At 36.8% G+C, this 21,648-nt stretch overlaps 1 protein-coding gene across 6 annotated transcripts in view; it reads right to left on the minus strand.

Annotated features, from left to right (window-relative positions):
* The window catches only part of ARHGAP15 (Rho GTPase activating protein 15), a 599,315-nt gene that overhangs the window by 248,559 nt on the left and 329,108 nt on the right, over positions 1 to 21,648 (minus strand). For all 6 annotated transcript variants that reach the window (XM_029934637.1, XM_029934641.1, XM_029934642.1 and 3 more), the window contains one exon: positions 7,363 to 7,485. In XM_029934637.1, the coding sequence (XP_029790497.1) occupies positions 7,363 to 7,485 (123 nt within the window). The remainder of the gene's footprint in view (positions 1 to 7,362; positions 7,486 to 21,648) is intronic.

Consider the following 21,648-nt stretch of genomic DNA (forward strand, 5'->3'; position numbering starts at 1 on the left):
GATAAAGTGGCAGAATTGGAGTATGTCTCTACCCAAAGGTATACTGTGGTGTTGCTCATAAATGTTTTTGCTTAAATTAACAATGTGATAGGTAGGTTACTCTGTCATACTTCAGATTTAACAAATTATTTTTAAAATACTTTCCTTTTAACTCAATGACTTCGCTATTCATGGAGATTACTGTTGAAAAGTTTATCACTTATAACTTGAATCTGCAATGTGAATGGCAAATCTTTCTTTACTTCTCAATATAATTGACATATTTTATTAAAGTACTATAATTTCAAAGACATTGTCTCATGTGACGGAAACCTTAAACAATTAGTTGTGCCTGTGTGGGTAATTACTTAAATGTTCCAGTAATTAGATGACACTGTATAAGTGGGTGTAGCTAGAAAAGAAAATAAGCTCATGCCCATTTATGTATAAAGAGTATCATGGTGAAAATTACAAAAAAGATAAATATGAGCCAACCATAAATTATCCATGCACTTTCCTTGAAGTAAGCAAGTTACTACAGCCTTTCCTTAACACTTGCCAGGATTGTCTTCCCAAATTTTAAAGGAATACCTGAGAAAATGGTGTCCCAGGGCCATCTTGACCATAATTTGCTCTATAAACCTCAGTAAGAAAGGAAAGGACAGAGCAAAAAGGGGAGGGAAGGAAGATGAAAAGAAGGACAGAGGATGAAAGGAAGAGAGTTGCTAAACAAATTAAGGTAAACTGGGCACTGTGTGAAGTTTTTTCATATTTCATTTCATTTAAATTTTATGATGTATATTTCATAGATGAAAGAGGCAGTAACCAAATATTAAGTTATCCAGCTAGTAAAAAGCAGAATCCAACTGTAAATTTAGGTTAGTCAAATTCTAAAGCTTCTGTACTCTCAAATAAACTCAATTTTCTGAATTGTAAAATGGAGTGGAAATTTTTCTATCATCACAAAAAATCTGCAAAGATTGATGAAGATTATCAAGACTATGTAAGGCATTTTGGATCCTCTGGAAATATTTGATGTTTGAGACAGATGTGGGAGTCCCTACACATTACCCTATAGCGGTACAAGCTCTAACCATATGCATAGAGCTTCAGCTAGCCTGTGGAGCCTCATTTAGCAATGAGATTGAACAACCTTTGCTCACCAGACATTTGAGCTAGGTCACTCATATATGGAAGTAGAATAAGAGAAATATACCCAGGTAAAACTGATAATTAAAAGAACATGAGAGAACATTTTAAAATGAAAAGTAAAAAGAAAATTTAAATGACAACAACACATTTTAATTTATATCCTTGGATAAGTTAGAAGAGATATCATCCATTTTCTTTTTTCTCACTTATTCATTTAATTAATATTTATTGAGTGTTAAGTGCCACAAACCATCCTCAATATTAGCTTTGAGAGTAAAGGGGGGATGTGCAAAAATGAAAAGAGAATGGAGAATAAGAAAGACTCTAGGGATAAAATTGAGAATTCTTTCAGAATATGAGAAAAATAAATCCTGATGACCTAATATTCACGTCGTATGGATCCCAAAAGAAGAACCAGAGAAAACTGAAGGGAGGAACTTATCAACATAGTAATAGAGAGAAAAAAATTCAGGGCTGAGGAGAACCTTAATTCTTTGAGCTGAGTGCTAAGCAGAATGAATGTTTTTAAATTCTGCCAACTATATACATTATCCTGATTGTAGAATATCAAAATGAAGACAAAAAATCCCAATGATTCTGAAAGAAATTTATTCAAAGTAACAGGAGTAAAAATGGAAACTATAGCTCTGTATTCTAGAAGCAATGGAATTGTATGCCCAACTACACCATAGATCAAGTGTGGACACACATTTTTAGATTAGCAAGGTTTCTAAATGAGATATTGGAGGCTGCTACATTGTAATAGAAGGAAGTAAGGCAAGAAAAAGAAGATATGGATTCAGAAGACAGTGAATACAGTTGAGAAGTTCAGTAAAGAGATTCACAGGCTGATTCCAGGTAAAGCCTGAAAGATAATCAGTCCAAGAATGGTGAGGTGATAGAAGGAGTTGAGAAGGTATTCTGGGGAAAAAAGCAGGGAGTCACATTCTAGAACACATAGACTGTTTAATTGAGAAGATTAAAGTCCCTGATGACATAAAGGCCCAGAGGCAAGAAAAAATATCTGGGGGTGGGGGGAACCTGTACAAGAAATGCACATTCAAAAATGTATCAAACTAGGGGAGTCTGGGTGGCTCAGTCAGTTAAGCATCTGACCCTTAATTTTGGCCCAGATCATGATCTCTCTTTTCATGAGATTGAGCTGTACGTGGGGCTCTGCTACAATGACAGTGTGAAGCCTGCTTGAGTCTCTCTCTCTCTCCCCCTGCACTGCTTATTCTCTCTCTCTTTCAAAATAAATAAGCATTTTTAATGAAATGTATCAAGCTAGGGGTGCCTGGGTGCCTCAGTCAGTTTAGCATCCGACTTCAGCTCAGGTCATGATCTTGTGGTTCGTGAGTTTGAGCCTCGCATTGGGCTCTGTGCTGACAGCTCAGAGCCTGGAGCCTGCTTCAGATTCCATGTCTCCCTCTCTCTCTCTGCCTCTTTCCCCACTTGTACTCTCTCTCTCTCTCTCTAAAAATAAATAAACATTTAAAACTGTTTCAGACTAAAAGATAACATGATTGTAAGCAAATGATGAAGCATAAGCTTTAAAAATAAGAACATTATTAATAAAAGAGAGAAAGAGAGACAAACCAAGAAATAGACCTTTGACTATAAAGAACAGACTAGTAGTTATCAAAGGGGAGGTGGATGGGGGAATGGATTAAATTGGTGATAGGGATTAAGGAGTGCACTCATGATGAAGATGAGGACAGCATGTTGTATGAAAGGGCTGATTATCATATCATACACCTGAAACTAATATAACGCTGTAGGCTAACCAACTGAAATTAAAATAAAAACTTAAAAATAAGAACATTTTAATTTGTGTGGTCTTTTAAGTCATAACATTGAACTCAAGAACATGTTAATCCTATCTGACATATGACTTGGTCAGCAATTCCATAATATTTACATGATCAATATAAAGTAAATGCAGGTGCTTGACTTTCTTCACATTTAGATCAAAATATGGGGGAAAAATGGAGGACTTGACTGTGATTGTGTAACAGTGTAAATGTACCAATGCAACCTTCAAATGTAAAAGAAAAAAAGAATCTTTTTCACCCTGATCAAGGAGGATTATTCTTTGAGGATCACAGAAGTCATGATATTGTAAGGACGGAGAATGAAGTCTAATCCTTGGAGCTACAATAAACAACCTTATACAATCATAATTGTATGAATGCTGTTTTTGGTTTTGAATTTTAGAATCAAGCTATAAATGATCATAATTATAGTAAGCAGTGCAACAGTGAGTTTTTATGATGTTGAAGTAAGAATTACAATAGCAAAGACAGAAGAGATGAGGGGGGGAAAGGCACTGAACTTCTTGTCAATGTCAGCATTAAGTCTCAGCTTTCTGTGGTTATTAGAGCACTAAGTAAAGATTTAAGTATATTAGATGTTACAGAGAAAACTACCGGAAAGACACAGACCTGTTGTATTTGACCATGAGTATTTGGGGAGGAAAAGGGCCAGGTAGATGAGGTCTGGTTTCATTGAGTTGAATTCATGTCTATTGTAAAAGAGATCTGAGATCACATCTACGTTTGATAAATCAAGACATTATGACATTAAAGATAAGGAAGATATTGATAGAAACTAACTAACTTGTACTCCAAATAACATTAAACATAAGCCAGGAAAACAACAAGTAGTGTCCCACAAGGAGCAAAACCGAGATGAGGTGGGGGAGTGCACAGGTTGTTTCCTTCAGAATGTAGTGATTACAAAATACAGTAGTACAGCATTACTTTCAATTTCTACTAATACTACCCATTATGGTTTTATCCACATGAAGATGAAAGACACAACTTTCTAAACCTGCAATCCTCTCTAATTCTACCATTTTGATATAAGGAAATACCAACTCATCCCCAAAACACGAACAATTGTTATCCTTTCTACAAATTGCGTTGCTGAGTGTTTCCTGTGTTCTTGGATGTCAGTGCTGTTATTTGAAAGATTATATAAGGTAGTTTGGCTGACACTAAAGAGTTATTTACTTCAGTTTCAAAACCAAGTAGAAAATATGTTACAAACATACATATCACCCTAAAATGTACCCTCTTGACTATAATTTACATATTAAACTGATTTGAGTTTTATTTCTGATAAGATGCTCAATACAATACATTCACATATTTAAAAGGTACTTGCCATTTTCTTAGCAAATGTGAAAGCATTTGGAGAAATCGAAGGATTTTCAGAAGCTACCACAGCAGTGGTATAGTGACTGCTATGCCCACCTGAGCTATTAAGATTTCTTTCCATTGACTCATCATCATAATTATCTGCCACCTCTTTTTTGGCATTCTAATGTACCCTTCTCAAGTCATATTAAGAAAATTAGAAAATGCAGCCCCATCAAGGGACTGTTTCCAGATCTAGCTTCTAGCCAATGAAAGCACATTTTGGCCAGGTCTCCATGAGTCCAAAAAATAGATATTGAAGGAAGACTTTGTGACTGAGTTCAGACTGTATGCTATTGAGACAATTCTCCCTTCACAGAAAGTGCTTTGTGGATGTTGTTCAGCTGGGCATTATATGGTCAAGAAGGCATAGCCTTTCCTGCTCTGTCCTGAGTGCTCAATAAAGGCTGGCTGAATTCAAAGTTCAGGCCCCTCAACCTGCTGGAAACATTATATAAAGGAGTAAAAACACTTTGAAAAGTGGCTGTGCCTGCAAAGTCCCTCCCAAGTGTCACGAAGTTCACTTTTAAGATCCAAACTATGATCACAGCTTTCCCGAACCTTGCTGTGAAGGACTTTATTCCAGACCTAGAAGATTAGACCACTGAAAGAATTTGATGCCTATTCTTGTGAGCAGACACACTGAGAACAATTCTAAAGGCCATAGTCTCTGTTTCCTAGTAATTCTTCTCTTTGAAAGAGTTAAGTCACTTTACTTGGAGAAATCATGTAACCATTAATCATTCACTTATTTTATGTAGTTTTTCATAACTGATCAAAAACACTGATTTCATTGCTTTCTCCAAGTTTTTGTCTCAAATATGCTAAGAAAATAGGTTTAAAGTAACTAAATTTGACTGGGCCCATATTTTTAAAAATTGGTTTAATGCTTTTCACTTAGTGAAAAGAAAAAAAATCTCAGTAAGTGGTTTAAAAAATTCACAGTTAAAACTGAAACAAGCCCAAGAAGTGATTATATTTGCATAACTTGATCTGTATTTGGAAGAAAATTCCACCGAAGACAACAATGGAAGCTTATCAAATCAGAATTTCACATAGATTTTCCATAGCCCTATTAATGAGTACTGACTCATTGGTCAGCTATGGTGGGAATTTAATGAAGCTCTAGGGTTGGAAATGTACACATCGAAGTGTGTTCGGTGCTTCCGTGGCATCACTATGAAAACTGCATTAGGCATCCAGTTCTTTTGCCGCTTTCTGAGACCAATGCTAGACACAGTAGTTGTTAATTCTTGGCATTTTGACTGAGGCCTGACCGTGCCACTGAATTAGAGCCCTTTCTGTTTTGCCACAGTCAGGAAATTTTGAACTTTATGTTCAAACTGGGATTGTTTGGACTACTGATTTGGTTTTCTATTTTCTTCAAAGTGGTAGGTAATCTCCAACTGAATCCTCTCAAAGAAAATTATAATCTATGGGGTGCATTTTAAGATAGGAGTGAAGGTATGGGTATATTACTATATGACATTGAATCTGTAGAGGACCCATACTTGTAAGTGGCCTTGAAAAGGACATCTTCAGAGTATAAATCTGAGGTAAGCCTGATTTAAAGCAGGTGTTAGTTCACCCTCCCATGTGTACATTCTAAGAATTGTCCACTCTTGCTTCATAAAATTTCACCTTCTACAATTAGTTCAAAATGTCAGATGATTGCTGTGATAAGTTACCCTGTTTAAAAATGGACTGAAATTGATAGGACAAACAGATATAATAATGTATTTAACTGATTCTCATGTTAACTATTGCTGAAAATATTAAGATCTGTTTTGCCCTGTTCCTGAGAAATGATTGTATAATTAAATCATCTTTCGACTCCTATAAGGATCAATCTTTTAATTTTGTTCTCAGAGTTTATTTTAGTCCATTTTCAAATTTCTTCTTACAGTCAATCTTCAAAATATATCCATCAGGTAGGAAATTGGAAAAGCAGGGAAAATAATGGCCTTCATGCCTATGTTGTCTTGCTGGGAAAATAATACATTTTACCTGTGTAATATGTAAGTAATGTCCAGTTATAGGACTATAGGTGTGCACCTGTGTTGTCCAGGCACCTGGTGACATGGGTTTATTCTGACGGGCCTAGGATTCCCTATCTATATATCGCTGGTTCTATGTATCCATTCATTCACCCTTTCTCATCTCTTTAGGTACCATAACAGTAATAACAACAGTAATGACTACTAAAAGCATTAATAGAGAGAACATTTATGAATACTCTATTCCAGAAACTCTATTAAATGCTTTACATGGATTATCTATTTTTCTCTCAGTGGCCTTCTCAGTGGTGGATATAAATATTCCCATTTAACAAATGAGATATCTGATGATCACAGAGGTCATGACTTGTTCAATGTCAATATGAATGAGTGGTAGAACCCAGGTCTGAATTCCAATAAGTTCACTCCCAGACTCTACGGTTTCCTACAGCAGAGCTAGGATGGTCTAGGATATTTTGTTCTTTACTTTAGATGTATTTTCAAAAGTTCCTACTTATCTCAGTTTAGACTGAGATTTTAGTTCTCCAGCTTCCAAATCCATAAGTTTTCATGCAATTGGTTTGTCTTGGACTTTCTTCCTAGCACTCACTTCAGACTATGACTAGGTGATCAGGTAACTTATGATCCAATTCAGGACACATCAAGGGTGAAAAGAGCTACTGGTATTTAGCATGCTGGGACTGGAGGTGAGCACCTTGCTGGCTCAGGCACATGGTGACATGGGTTCATTCTGGTGGGCCACCAAGATACCCTTTACCGCCCCCTGGTGCAGAGCCCCGCTCTGCTGAGGGTAAAACGAAGTATTGTTTTCAACAATTCTCTGCTGCAACTTTTATTTTCTCAGGATTAGTCTTCTGGACAATTGTTTTTTTCCCCCTCTGTTAGAGCAGAACATTCAGTAAACAACCTAAAAAGAATAAAATGTCCTAATATTTCTTTATAGCTGAATAACTCTGGACACAGAGGCATATTCATTTATCACCATTACAGTAAAAGTATAAAAAGTCCTATACCTTTAATAAGTCCCTTTTCTTGCAGAGTTTTCAGGGAAGGTCTTCGGGTGATAAACTTCTTTAATCTGCTTTTAACTCGGTTTTTGTCGCTTGTATCGGAAGCACTATGATGCAGTCTGAACACTAGAGATAAAAAAAAGAAAGCTTTCAGTAAATTTCTCCTTTATGATTATTGCTTTATTCAAATATGAATAGAAGGCAGTAGTTACAGAACTACTGGAATTAATAGCTCAAGTCCTTCTGTTTAGACACAGCATAGGAGTAAAAATTTGGCCGAATGAAAATATTAGCTCTGTTGCCACCTGAATGTACAATGAGAATGTGGTTAGTTCCATACACTCACAATTTATTTTCACTTTCATCCCCTCGTATTCAACATGATAACCTTTATCTGCATAATGCCACCTATCTGTATCTATACACAGAATTATAGTCAAAGAAAAATCCATCTACATTAAAGGAAAAACTCTTAGAATTGTTAATTTCAAATATTTATGATTATATACTGCTTGTAGGTAATTCGGGCATTTTCAAAGATCCTGCTTGCTCAAATAATTTTGTCAATCTTCTTTTTGATGTTTATTCAAAGTGATTTATTTTTCTGAAATAAATATTTCTTATTTTTCTTATTAATGTGAAACTATCACCCGTTCTAGGTAAAATTCTGAAACAAATTTGCCTCAGACTTCTTCCATGTCTTCCTTGGTTCCCTCTCCTCAGCTTCCTAGCCTAAACTCTCTCTTCAAAGTTAGGTGTGTGTCAAATTCGTTCCCGAACAAATATTAGCCGAATGTTTACTAATCATCAGGCTCTGTGCTAAAGGCTGTGAATTCATAATGAACATGATACTTAAGGTTTAGACTTTCATTAAGCATAGAATCTAAATATATTCAAGGTATCTTATTATTAAGACTGATTCCTTTTCTCTATAAGATAATAATGGATCTTAACTGAGCCCTCCATTGTCTTAACCCAATTGCTGACATAATGGGAGGACTTGGGGCACATGACTTGGTACCCCTCAGAGGCTCTTTTCCTCTCAAATCATATTTTAGAATAAATCAATCATTCATTTGGTTAATAATAATATATGTAAAACATATTGAGAACTTACCACATGCTTGGTACTTTCTTAAGCATCTAACATGATCTAACTTACAACTACTGCAATGCAAGCTGCCCGTGGGCAGAGATTTTTATCTACTTTTGTAAACGTTGTTCACTGATGGGTCCCCATCTAGAACACACATGGCAGGGCTAGATTTAATTGCTGTGAAGGAAGCTGCATACGGCCTATGTAATAATACGACATAGTGTGAAGTACAAGAGACTAAGGGATCTTAGAGAAGGAACTGACCTCCGATCATTTTGGAAAAACAGCAAGTGCCATTAGAACTCACTGCTTTTATTGGGCAATGAATATCAGGCATTAACCAACTCAAAATTGTATGACTGGAAGACATTCTGAGCATCTTAATATACTGTCCTTACATGATATCCTATCAGCTTTTATTTGGGTCCAGTCACTGCAGTGACCACCAATCATATATGCTGCTCAACTGACAACTGTATCAGAGCCCATGGTCTGGGTTCTAGTATCGGAGGCTGAAGAAGCACTTAACGTCCTTCAGAAAAAAAATCTTCCTCAGGGTAGTTTTGGTCTCAAGTCTGCCTTTGAAATAATATGGCATAATCGATCCAAACTTTCACAGGTTACCAAAGGTAATATTTTCTATTTCTAGTCTTACTTCAAAATCTTGTCACTTTCCATGACAGAACGCCAAGAAATACAGAATCAAAGGAGGCATTTTCATTAGCCTATTTAGAACTAGTTAAAATAATGTGATTAGAAAGTATATAGAGTATAAACGCAAGATTATGAAAATGACTAGACAGTGAGTTATATCTACCCAAATCCCTTAGGTATTCTGGTGATACTATTCTTAGTTTTACATATATAATATGTTTATGTTATATATAGTTTTAAGTATATAAAAGATAAAAATATTTAAAATGTAAAATTATATATTATATAAACATAAAACATATTTATATTTTTTATATTTTGTATGTTTTATATATTTATATATAATATATAACAGTTATATTTGAACAGATATATATGAATAAATGCACATCTAACTATATAGAAGCATTTAATGTAAATATTTAAATAATAATGTAAATACATATTTATATATTATGTATATTTACATTTATACTATTATATGTAAAATACATATTAAGTGCCTAGGAAATATATACAAAACATTTCACATACAAACTGTAAAACATGCATATTGTTTTAAATACCACCATCCAACTCTACATGTGAAAAATGTAAGTAAGGCGCATCATGTTTTCAAAGAACATGAAATAATATAATTTTTAAATTTTATTTATTTATTTTTGAGAGACAGAGAGAGAGTGAGTGTGAGCAGGGGAGGATCAGAGAGAGAGGGAGACACAGAATCTGAAGCAGGTTCTAGGCTCTGAGCTAGCTGTCAGCACAGAGCCCGACATGGGGCTCAAACCCACGAACTGTGATCATGACCTGAGCCGAAGCCAGACGCTTAACCGACTGAGCCACCCTGGTGCCCCAAAATAATATTTTTAAATGCTTTATCTTGTTTCCTTCTCACAAACACTGAGAAAGTAGCAGTCTTGGGTGTGATCACACTGGTTTTAACACAGTCAAACTCTCCAAAGTTGCCTCTAATGAGGACTTTCCTAGAGACAGACTACAGCGTCCACTTCCATTTCCTGATGCCATAAATAATCATCCTCAGATGACAAGTCAAATTACAAGGCCTTTGCCATCATTCATTCCACTCATTTTGTTCCAAGAAGAGTAATGCAGAAGTTAAAGTCAATAGATGACTATAATATATAGCATACTTTTTATTAAGCAAATAACTTGAAAGCGCTATAAATACAAACTAAAAATGTAAAAAGCACATGGTTATAAAGCCAAGTCCATCAAGGGGTCCCTGTAAACAGCAGTAAAAGTCTTTGAATATTGTGGTTTACAAATCTGATTTTAACAGCCAAACTTATAAAACAGTTTACGCGTTTCTGTTGTCAAGGGAGAAAAACTTGCCAAATTGTTCATTTTAAGTAAATACAACATCACCAATTAAGGAAGGCAAAATTTAAACACATGCCTATGATAATCAGGACATAGTTTGCTTCTGATTTCACTACTGATTTTAACAGAACAGTGTTCCTTCCATTTTCCCACAGCACCCAAGTGACCCTACACATACTTTTAGAAACTTGTAATCACACAGTGCAAATAAAAGGACACTTTACTGGAAAATACACAGTGTGGTACAATAATCCATCATTTATGAAAAATAGAATTCAGCCTTTTCTTTTTCCTCAGAGATTCAACTACTTTTTGAGGGTGAACTTTACTGCAATTTAAAGATTTATGTTAAGCCAACGAGCAGTTTTCTTCTATTCCCATTTAGACTTTTTATTCAAAAATGAAAAGAGACTAAAGAGATGCAGTTTAAATTCTAAAGCATTTAATCTGATTTACAGAGGAATCACTCTTAATTCTACATATTTTCATCTCCACAAAAAGTTAACCTGAATTGCACTAGCTAGACAGGTATTTTAGAATTTATTTGTATTTTGTTTATGCTTTCCTCTTTTTTCCATTAATGGGTGATCTTTTCTTTCAAGCCCAAAAGGAGTATTTTTGAAAGCCTAAGAATTTTCAATAACAATACACAATTTAAGTCTCAACACAGAGGCCAAAAGCATTAGCTTTGAGCACCATTCTTAACCCATTGAGAGATTTAATTGCTGTTAAAGCTTTCACACCAAAGAGTAGTTAGAATCGGGGCCTTTTATTATTATTATTATTTATCTGAGTGCAGCTGACACACAATCTTACTTTAGTTTCAGGTGTACAACATAGTGATTCAACTTCTATATACCTTATGTCACAGTCCCCCCAATGACTAAAGGCTTTTTAAGTTTTATACCCAACACAGCCATTAATGGTGTTAAAACCAGCCGATAGATGAAAAAGCCGATTGTAATGAGTGCCCTTTGTGTATTTATTTTTCAGTTCTAGTGATGGGAGGGGGAATCAACCCAGTTTGGATGATGAACATTCACTACCATTCAATTAAGGGATAAGAACCACAAAAGAAAACCTTCAATTTTTCCAGAATCCAGTGTTTTAGAGAATATGATCCAGAATTGTGCATCTGCCAGAATTTTTCTTGCTGGGGACCTTATTTTGAAATATCCCCCTTTCCTGCCAAACTGCTGGTTTCATGGTATTCCCATGTTACACTTACATGCTGTTATTAGTATTTTTTAAAATTCAGAAATACTGGAGAGTTAACATTTCAGAAATGTCACTAAAATAAATGCTGTTATTACAAACACCTTTCTAGGCTGCTTGTCACTTTTTTGGTCAGGTTTTATGTAGAGCTCGACAGCAGGTGTAGCATCTGAGAGCTCCTGATGCTGTGAGTCTGAGAGCATGTTCAAGGGCAAAGCTGGCGGGAGCTAAGGGCATCTTACCACACCGAAGTGTCCAGGGAGGGAGATCAAGAAAGAAATGGCAAAATAAGGTTATATCAGGCTCTTAATCTTGAGAGCTTCCAAAATGCTTCTCCAACCATCACAGGGATTACATAACAAAGTACTGAATTCTCTCCACTCATATTTTCCAATCCGAACTTCTTGTATTAGGGATTGCCCAGTTGTACCGCTTATTAAATTACTGAAACAAGAATGCCTTATCCACAATTGATTAAAAAGAAAAATCAAGGGGAGCCTGTGTGGCTCAGTCGGTTAAGCGTACGCTTCGGCTCAGGTCATGATCTCACAGTTCATGGGTTCAAGCCCCGCCTAGGGCTCTCTGCTGACAGCTCAGAGCCTGGAGCCTGCTTCAGATTCTGTGTCTCCCTCTCTCTCTGACCCTCCTCTGCTCATGCTGTCTTTCTCTCTCTCTCAAAAATAAATAAAAATATTAAAAACAATTCATTTTAAATCAAGTGTTTAAAATTTCTGTCTGATTCCTTCATAAGGCATACACACTTGTGCTATTTCATGAGGCTGTGCTGTATACTGCTTTACCCTCTCCAGCACGCGCTTTTAGAGCTTGCAAAATTTTCATGTAAATTCCTGCATCAGAGTGGGCAGAAAGGGTATGTTTGGGCTTAATATATACACTGTTGGTCATTTAATATCTCTTTTTTTCACATGCTCAATGTAAATAGAAGTCATATTTTCAACCCCCAACTTGCAGCCAGAAAAGCTAAATTATTGAAACTTTAAGTGACTTGCTTGAGACACAAATCATGATTAAATATGGTATAATTGGAAGAGGAAGTGCAGAGCATTTTTACAGCCATGCTTTGTTTTAACCACTTAAGTCCCACTTAGATATTGTAGAAATACCAAATAAATGATCAGTTCAAAACAGAAGGGTATGTGCACGGTATCTATCCAATGATTCATATTTATGATATCTACCCTTTTAAAAAGAAGTGAAAATTCATACAATAAAAATTGTTTACTTTTAGCCTAAATTGTCTAATTTAAATGGTCAGATCTAAGCCTGTTTTTACATTTTCAGTGTTGATAAAGAACTGGCAGTTTACTATCATATCCCTGTCATTCAGCCATATGGAAATTCCATGAGTGCTTTTTTCAGTAATAGGTGTATCCATGTGTTCTACTTCTAATACATTCATCTGTCTATGATGTAAACCTTCATTGTCTTTCATGAATCGGCCTAATATTTTTACTTTGCTGGTAATATACCTGAGATGTGTCAGGTTGATAATACATTTCTGTAGTATGAGTCTGGGTGTTTTGTTTTAACCTCTTTATAGCATTTAGTATAGCTTTGAATTATGCAATGAATACTTTTATTGATGATGATGATAATGATGATGAGACTAACTTTAGTTCTATAGTGCAAATATTGAGTAATGTTATCACAGATGTAATTTGCCCTCAATTGTACGTCTATCTAGGGTTTTTTTTTTTTTTTGTGAACCAGAGTTAAGAAACATATCTGCTTCAAAGGTTATGGAAATACTACATATTCAGAAAAAAGAAAAGAAAGAAGAAAGAAAAAAGATACCTAAAGAGCAAAAGCCTATAGTATGTGTTAAGACAGATGATACATTTTTTCTGGAAATGGAATCAGATGCAGTATAAGATGTAAAGGTTCAGATTATCCAGACATCTTCTATGTCTTGATACAGTGTCAGTAAAAGTTTGTCACTTGAGAGGTGTTCAAAACTTTGATAAATTTGTAAATAAAGTATGTGGTTACTGAGCTAAAATAGTAGCTGATTTTGAAAGTGAAGTTACTAAAAAAAGAAAAAATAACATAGGGCAATAATCCAAACAAAGGGCGCCATGAAGTAGAAATATGCTTTCCATGAGAAAAGACTGTATACTAAATATAGGAATGGGTTCTCTCCTGGTAACAGAAAACAGACCACAGCCAAATCAAATGAGAAGAGTCTTATAGATGAATGTGAACATCAAAGAGCAAAAATAAAAAACAGAACAATCGAGTTTGCAGGCATGATAATTCCACCATAGAGGTACCGGCGTAGCAAGATTCTAGGAAATTAATACTTGGGATTTCTGTGGGGAAGAAGAAGCCTAGCTGGAGAATGAAATGATATTCGTATTTAAGTATACTAGACAATTTCTTTCTTTTTTCTTAATTTGAGAGAACATGTACAAAGGGGAGAGAGAAAGAGAGAAGGAGAGGGAAAGAGAGAGAGAACCTTAAGCAGGCTCTACTCTCAGTATGGAGCCAAACAGGAGGCTTGATGGATACCACCCTGGGATCATGACCCAAGCCAAAATCAAGAGTCCAAAGCTCAATCTATTGAGCCATTCAGGCACCCTGAATATTGGACAATTTCAATGCTGATTTTACATACTGACTCAGATACTAGACCGTGCTTAGCAGTATTTGAATTGGGTGGTATTTAAATCAGCCCTCCAGATAGACATAATACCTACCACTACATATTGTGTGTGCATATTTGTTTTTACCCTTGTGAAAATGCATTCTCAGAGGGTATAGAGGGGAGTAATAAATGACAACTTGGAAGTTGTTGTTTTTTTTTTAATCTCTCAACTCTGGGCCCTATGGGTGATCAAGAAAATGCTACAATGTATCCTGAACTTTTCAAACATAAAAATTTGAACTAGGGCATAAAAATATATATTATAGGAATAGGTAGTTTGAGAGAAGCTTTAAGCTAAAAAATCAGTATTTAAGAGGAAATAGTGAAGTATTTATTTAGATCATAGGAAAAATTAAATTTATATATATGCATAAGATACATAAATATATATTTAACTTTTCTTCAATCTAAATTTTGTAATATATACAGTATTGATTCTCTTTAAGCAGTCTCAATTACCACTTTAACTGGGCAATTTGCTCATCCTAATACCACGTATATTATTAATAATGATTCATGTTCTTAGAGTACTTGTGAAACTGTGGTATCTCATTTAGTCCTTATAGCCATTCCATGTGGTGGGTTCTCTTATTGTTGTCCATTCTACAGGTCAGGAATCTGAGGTTCGGAGAGGTTAAGTCTTGTAGCAAATAAGCGACAGAGCCAAAGTCAAGTGCAGGGATGCCTGATTTGGAGCCCATGGGAACTCCTAACCTGCCCCACTGCCTGCCTCTCCATCTGAGGAGCAATACTGTCAAAGTTCTAAGGACACAGAGAGCTGGCGATAGCCTCCCACGTTAGTCAAGTACTTCCAATACTTCCAACCTAAGGCTTTAAATGATCTGCTGTACTTAAACTGCTGGCTGAGATGATTCTAGGTGGTGCATATTACTATAGACCTAAGAAAGAAAATTAGTTGCCTTAAGTGAGATTAGTGAATCACAGGACAGCAACAGAGTTGATGGCCGAATACTCTCTGGATTGCCAGTCAGAACAGCTGAAGATGGCATCTGGGTTGCACAGAGCCGTAACCACCGTGAATAAAATTGAGCTCTTTTGCTACTGAGCTGTAGGCAAATACGAGAGTCACTCATCATGCTCCAGGTGGCTGTATGTAGCAAGGAAGAATGAATATGGAAGTAGAGATGTGGGGTGGGGATTGGGATTCCCTGTTAAGCAAAAATGGGTAGCAACTAGCCAGATCTCTTAATTTTTCAGTTTTTGACTCCTGTCATCACTCAATTTGTTTTTCAAAGACAGACATATAACTAGCCCACAGTAGTGTGAGAACACACATTCTCATCTCTGAACTCCTCAGCACTTCCCTTAGCCAAGTCAGGAAGTCTCAGCCTTCTCTGTGCCCAACTACAGAGCCTGGTGGTTCACTTCTGGGTTGCTACATAGGAGTAAAGCTTCAGGATCCGCATTTCGGGAGGGAAGCAGAAAGGACCACTAACCTATGGCCTACTTCCAACAGTTAATGCTGCTTCTTTTAAAAAAAAAATACATTTCATCTCTCCCTTTGAATAGTACAGGTTTTGGATTTTGAACTTGAATCTCAGCTCTGTCCCTTAACAAAAGTCAGATCTTATTCACGAGTGTAAGTTCTTTGTGTCTCTATTTTTCTATCTGTTAAGTGGGGATGCTATTAACCACATCAAGGACTGTTGTGCAAACTAAATGCCCAGAGCAACATCTAGTGTATAATAAGCATCTAATAAACACTAATGATTGTGAATTATAAGGTTACTATAGATGTCTTACATCACAATCATGACTGTAATAATCCACAAGTGAACAGAACAGGGTCCTCCTCATCCTCCATCCTAGTGCTTCTCATTTTTTCAACATTTACTGGGTGTTTACTATGTATCTGGTATTATTACATTACCACCTTAGCTGTTGCATAAATTCAATATGTATATTATTTACATAAAATTAAATATATATTAATATATGTACAATTTTTGACTGCTACTTGGCTCTCAGTTTAAAAAAAGTACTTGTATACAACCCCAAGAGTTTATCTGTGATTAATTTCTGCCAGGTAGAGTGTATTTCAAGACTTGGAACATGTGTTGAAATCATTGGGTTTTGAAGAACTATCCATTAAAGACTTTCTGAACTGTGACAATGGATATTGACAGTGCTTGTCAGACTAAACCACTATTGATTGGCTCACATCATGTGTATAGCAAAACCAATTTCTTTCAAGTGCTTCTTCCTAACTGAAATACATTATTGAGCCTTCCTCTCTGTTTATTATAACACCCAAGCTCATGGTATGTAACACATCCAGCAAAAAGGTTTCTCAATGAAGGAAGCAGCAAACTATAACACAGAGAGAAGTGAAGGCACTTAGCAATCCAAATAGTCTTGTACGGTAAGATGCTATTTCTCTGGAAAATATCGATCCCTTGTACAGTCTTGTTTTTATTTTACAATCTTCTTGAATATGGAAAGATCATGGACTAACAGGGCTTTGCTATTGTTTAATGGCCCTGTGACTCTCATGGTTTCTACCCTTGAATGGAACTATTTTAAGTATTGCATGAATGTTTAAGTTGTGGGAAAGAAAGTGTTTATGTTGGGTCACTGCTGCTCTGCCCACAAACACACACAGCACTACACGCGTGCACACACACACACACACACACACACACACACACACGGTTATGACTTTTCCCAAAACTTAGAATGTTTTCTCCAGTGAGTGACTCAGGCCAACTTTGGCCATATGCTATATATTGTACAGCTTTATTATTAATTTGAATTTGCATTGTTCCTTTCTTCCCAGGAGGGCATATTTCTAACTAAAATAAGGCTTTTACATAACAAAGAGTAGTTCTCATAATACCCCATGAGTGGGAATATTCCAGATTTATTTTTTTATTTGAAATAATTATTATTGAAAAAACTAAAGACATACCTTCCACAAGTACTGACTGATCATATCTCATGCTTCCTGCAATGTCCTAGGAGCATTTCTGGGCCCAAAGGAACTTTAGTTCTAGTTTTTACTCCTTAAGAAACGCACGGTTTACAGTATGTAAATGCCTGGGGAAAGCAGGGTAATCCTAAATTCTTAGCATAATTCTCCGGGTATTCCTAAAATTGCCACCCTTGTAAAAAATGATCCTTACAGCTCACATGAGTCACTCCGATGATAAAACAGTAGAGATTTCAGTTAACTCTACAAATGCTGAATTAAGTGTGGTATGGTGCTGTGGACTTCTATCCTAAGTATGGCTGGGAATTAAAAAACAGTTGTGGGGGGTGCCTGGGTGGCTCGGTTGGTTGAGTCTCCAACTCTTGGTTTTGATTCAGGTCACGATCTTGGTTCTGTGGGTTCAACCTGTGCTTTGGGCTCTGCGTGGGCAGCCTGGCGCCTGCTCAGGCTTCTCTCCCTCCCTCTCTCTCTGCCCCTTCCCTGCTCACGCTCTCTCTCTCAAAATAAGTAAATGAAGTTAGGGGTTTTGTTTTGTTTTGTTTTGTTTTGTTTTTGCTTAGAAGGGTGGTAAATGCTACACGAACAAAATATATTGTTCTTTAAATTCCCTTATTAAGGAACAGAGTTTCCAAGTTTACTTGAAAGTTTTAGATGAGGGCTTCTCCCAAGATAAAGAGTCCTTTGAGTGTTGCCTCCTGCTCACACTATGGCCCAGGAGAATGGCTGCACTCAGCACCCTCGGGCATGCCCTTCCTCTGGCTTTGGCCTTTGCCCGTGGCCTTCTCACTCCCACATTCCCTTTCTCTGAGACAGGCTCCTGGCCTTGGATCTATTCTCTTGGCATTCTTTGCAGGGGTCACAATGTCCTGAAGAACGAATGCCTGTCAGAGTGGCAGCCTCCCATGCTTTTGTCAGAGAAAGACCAGGAAATGTCAGGCCAGTCAGTTAGTCCCTCACAACATAGTTTTAGTGGGACAGAATCCTCTATTAGAGGAATCATTCTGACATAAGCTTCTGGCTATTTCTCTAAAATGTGTGTGTGAACCACCAAGACCCTCCCCCACAAGGGTGTATTGATAATGCACGGGGTATGCTGAGCAGATCTGGGGACACAGTGTGCAGTCTGTGGCTAAGTGCTCAGGGAGAGCAGAGCAGTTTGTCCTCACAAATGCTGACAGACAGCTGCAGTTTGCAGCTGGCCATGAGCATAAGCTCGTGAAACAAAGATCTAGCTGGAGCCCGGTGAATACTTGGCTCTATTGCAATAATCATAATTCATAACACACATTTCCAAAGGAGGGAAAAGAAGAAAAGACCCATAAAGGCACATATCACGGTGACACTTGATGTGGTCAGGATTCAGGCTGCTTTAGTTGTTGTCCATTTTGCATCTATCTGGGGTCCTGTACTGAGGGGATGGTCACTGTGTGTGTGTGTGTGTGTGTGTGTGTGTGTGTGAAATGACACTGCTTTCTGCTTTCCAGCCACATCTTCAGAGTAACTCTTTTTGCCGTTAAACAAAAAATAGTGATGGGAGATTTACCTTCTGTCAAAAACCAGTTATTATCTCAAATATTTATTTTTCTAAATGAGTTCATTGTAATTCAATTGCCAAGCTTTTTCTTGTATTCACCCATCCGATAACCCCACTCTTGGGCAGAGTTCATGCTGGAGTCGCAAAAACTTGAAATATTAACTCTGGAGTGAATTTGAGGGAACACAAAGTAAATGGTCCTAACTCCTGAGATGAGGAAAAAGACACCCAAATTGTTTAAGCCACATGCCAAAGTCCACATAGTAAGAAGCAGAAAGGTAGACACTCCATTCTAATTTCTTAACCACCATGTATGGGTTTTTGTCAGGACATCCTTATATCTCTCTAATCCCAGATTTAATTTTATTAGAAATAACTGCCCATAAATCCAGATGATTGCTTCAGAGGAGGCCATTGGTTGCTCTAGGCACCCACTACTGGCCTGACTCTTCCAATGGCCATGAATTTTATATCTGAGTCTCCATGAAGTCGTTTAACTGTTTCATTCTACACATTTAGAATTAGAGAGTTTTGCATAGCATATGGAAATATATTTAAATTTGCATGCATAATCATGCATAGTAATATGAAAAATACATGGCCCAAAAAGGGAGATTACAGTAGCCTTTCTCTTGACATGCAACAATGCTAAGTCTTTTGCTATTATCCTTTCCTTTAACATTTGGTAACCTGAAATCTGTAATAGATTAGTATGGTTTGGGCTTATGAGCCTTCCCTTTCCCTGGGGAGGAGAGGATCCTGTTGCCAGTTGCCAGGACGCTCCTCCTGACACAGATGTCACTGAGGAGAATGCTTTGCTGGATATCCTCTCCATGTGTTTCGGCCTAAAGTAGGAGGGGAGAGAGAAGATTGAGCTACAGTTGGGAAAATGTATTTCACTGAGTTCCAGCTCCTCTGAAATTCGAACTTTTGGACTACTGAACAGGTTAAGATCTTGGTTTTCTTCAAACATATTTACTCTAGACAAAGTAGAACTTCCGATCTTGGAAGAAAATGTCTTTGGGCTTTAAAGGTCTCCAAAAGCTTCTTGAGACATTAAGTACCTCTTACATAAAATAACACGGTGATGATTTAAGGCCGGAGGAACTGGAAATGGGCGGATTAAATGACCTTTAAAATACACATAGGTTTAAAATTGAAAGGAAAGTGCACTTAGCAAAAAAGCATTTGGGATTTATTTCTAAAATATGGTTGGAAACATTAAGCAAACTCAAAATGAGGCGACGTGCACACATCCTCATTTTGACTTAAAGATCTACTTTAAATAACACAACAGATGTAGTCATCAGCATCTATTCCAACAGGGACACTGTGAATGGTGAGAAAGACACGGTAAGACTTGAGTAATAATAAGAACTACTGTCATTGTTATCCCTTAATCCTTCAAACTGTCAAAGCAGAACCAAGAGTAAAAGAAATATTCTAGCAGGACCTGACTCCCTCCCTGTTTTGTCAAGCAGTTCAGTTAGGAAATTTCCACCAGGAAATATTCCCTTGAATTAGTCATCAGTAAGCAAGTAGGCTGTTTTCACTCAATAGCACAAGAGGGGAAAAAATGAAGAAAAAAAAAAAAACACCTGTGGATTTTAGTCTGACAACATTCCTGACAACACAAACAGGTGCTGGCTTATGTAAGCAGAGGGGGACAGAGACCTTGCTAAGGAAAATGGGTCATTCCATTGTGAGGGAATGGCCAACTGAGAATTATGTGCTTTGGGTCATATAACATTTTGGCAAAAATATTTACTTGCCAATTTTGTGGCCACATGAAATAAACGGCCACTGGGATACATGACGAAGTCGAGAATGAGTGTAGGGCAAGGCAGATCTTCATGGTACAGTTTGGAATTTAATGGTGCTTCCTATACTCTCCTCAAGCCTAATCCATAGTCTGCAGCCTCGTAAGAAAATGCTTAATAATTGGACAGTGTCTGAGCAAAATGTATCGTAGAAAGCACACAGGCTTTCCTGTTAAGAGATATGATCTTGAATTCACAGATCCATTGTTAAGAAAGTGTGTAACTTCACGACCTTGAATCCCAATTTCATCTGTGTATTAGGGATACAAATATCTCAAGTGCAGTGTTATAAGGATTAAATATTATGATGTAAAAGATCACAATGCATTGTATGTACACAAGTAGATTACTGTTTTTATCCTCTTCATCCCTTTCTTCCTCACCTTCATCATCCTTAACATCATTAACATAAGTTCCTGGTTGCACAGGACTCTATAAAAGTGAGTCAAATGGAGATGGTCTGTGGGCATTGGGAACTAACAAATAAAAATCATAATACTGGTCCACCTGGGTGCCTCAGTCAGCTAAGCGTCACACTCTTGATTTCATCTCAGGTCATGATCTTAAGGTTCGTCAGTTTGAGCCCTGCATGGGACTCTGTGCTGACGGCACAGAACCTGCTTGGGATTCTCTCTCTGCTCTTCCCCCGCTTATGCACATGCACATGCTCTCAAAATAAATAAGCTTTAAAAATAAAATAAAATCAATGAAAAATCATAATACTGGTATATCTTAACAGAAAGTAGATACAGACACTGAAGAAATTTGGACTATGTATATAAAAATTATGTTAAGCTTATATTAATATTAGCTATCAGTAAAGAGCTGTGTCCATATGGCATAGGAAGAATCTTAAAAATTGTTTGTTGAGACAGAGTACATTTTCTTACACTTCACACATTGTATACCAAATTCTCTAACTGCACGAGTGTTTATTAATTACAGTTTTGATGGAAATAAATGTGCTGGCAGTATAAATCCTTCCAGGTGAATGCATGTACTATTACCACTTTT

This window comes from Suricata suricatta, chromosome 3, assembly GCF_006229205.1.
Source record: "Suricata suricatta isolate VVHF042 chromosome 3, meerkat_22Aug2017_6uvM2_HiC, whole genome shotgun sequence".
Lineage (NCBI taxonomy): Eukaryota > Metazoa > Chordata > Mammalia > Carnivora > Herpestidae > Suricata > Suricata suricatta.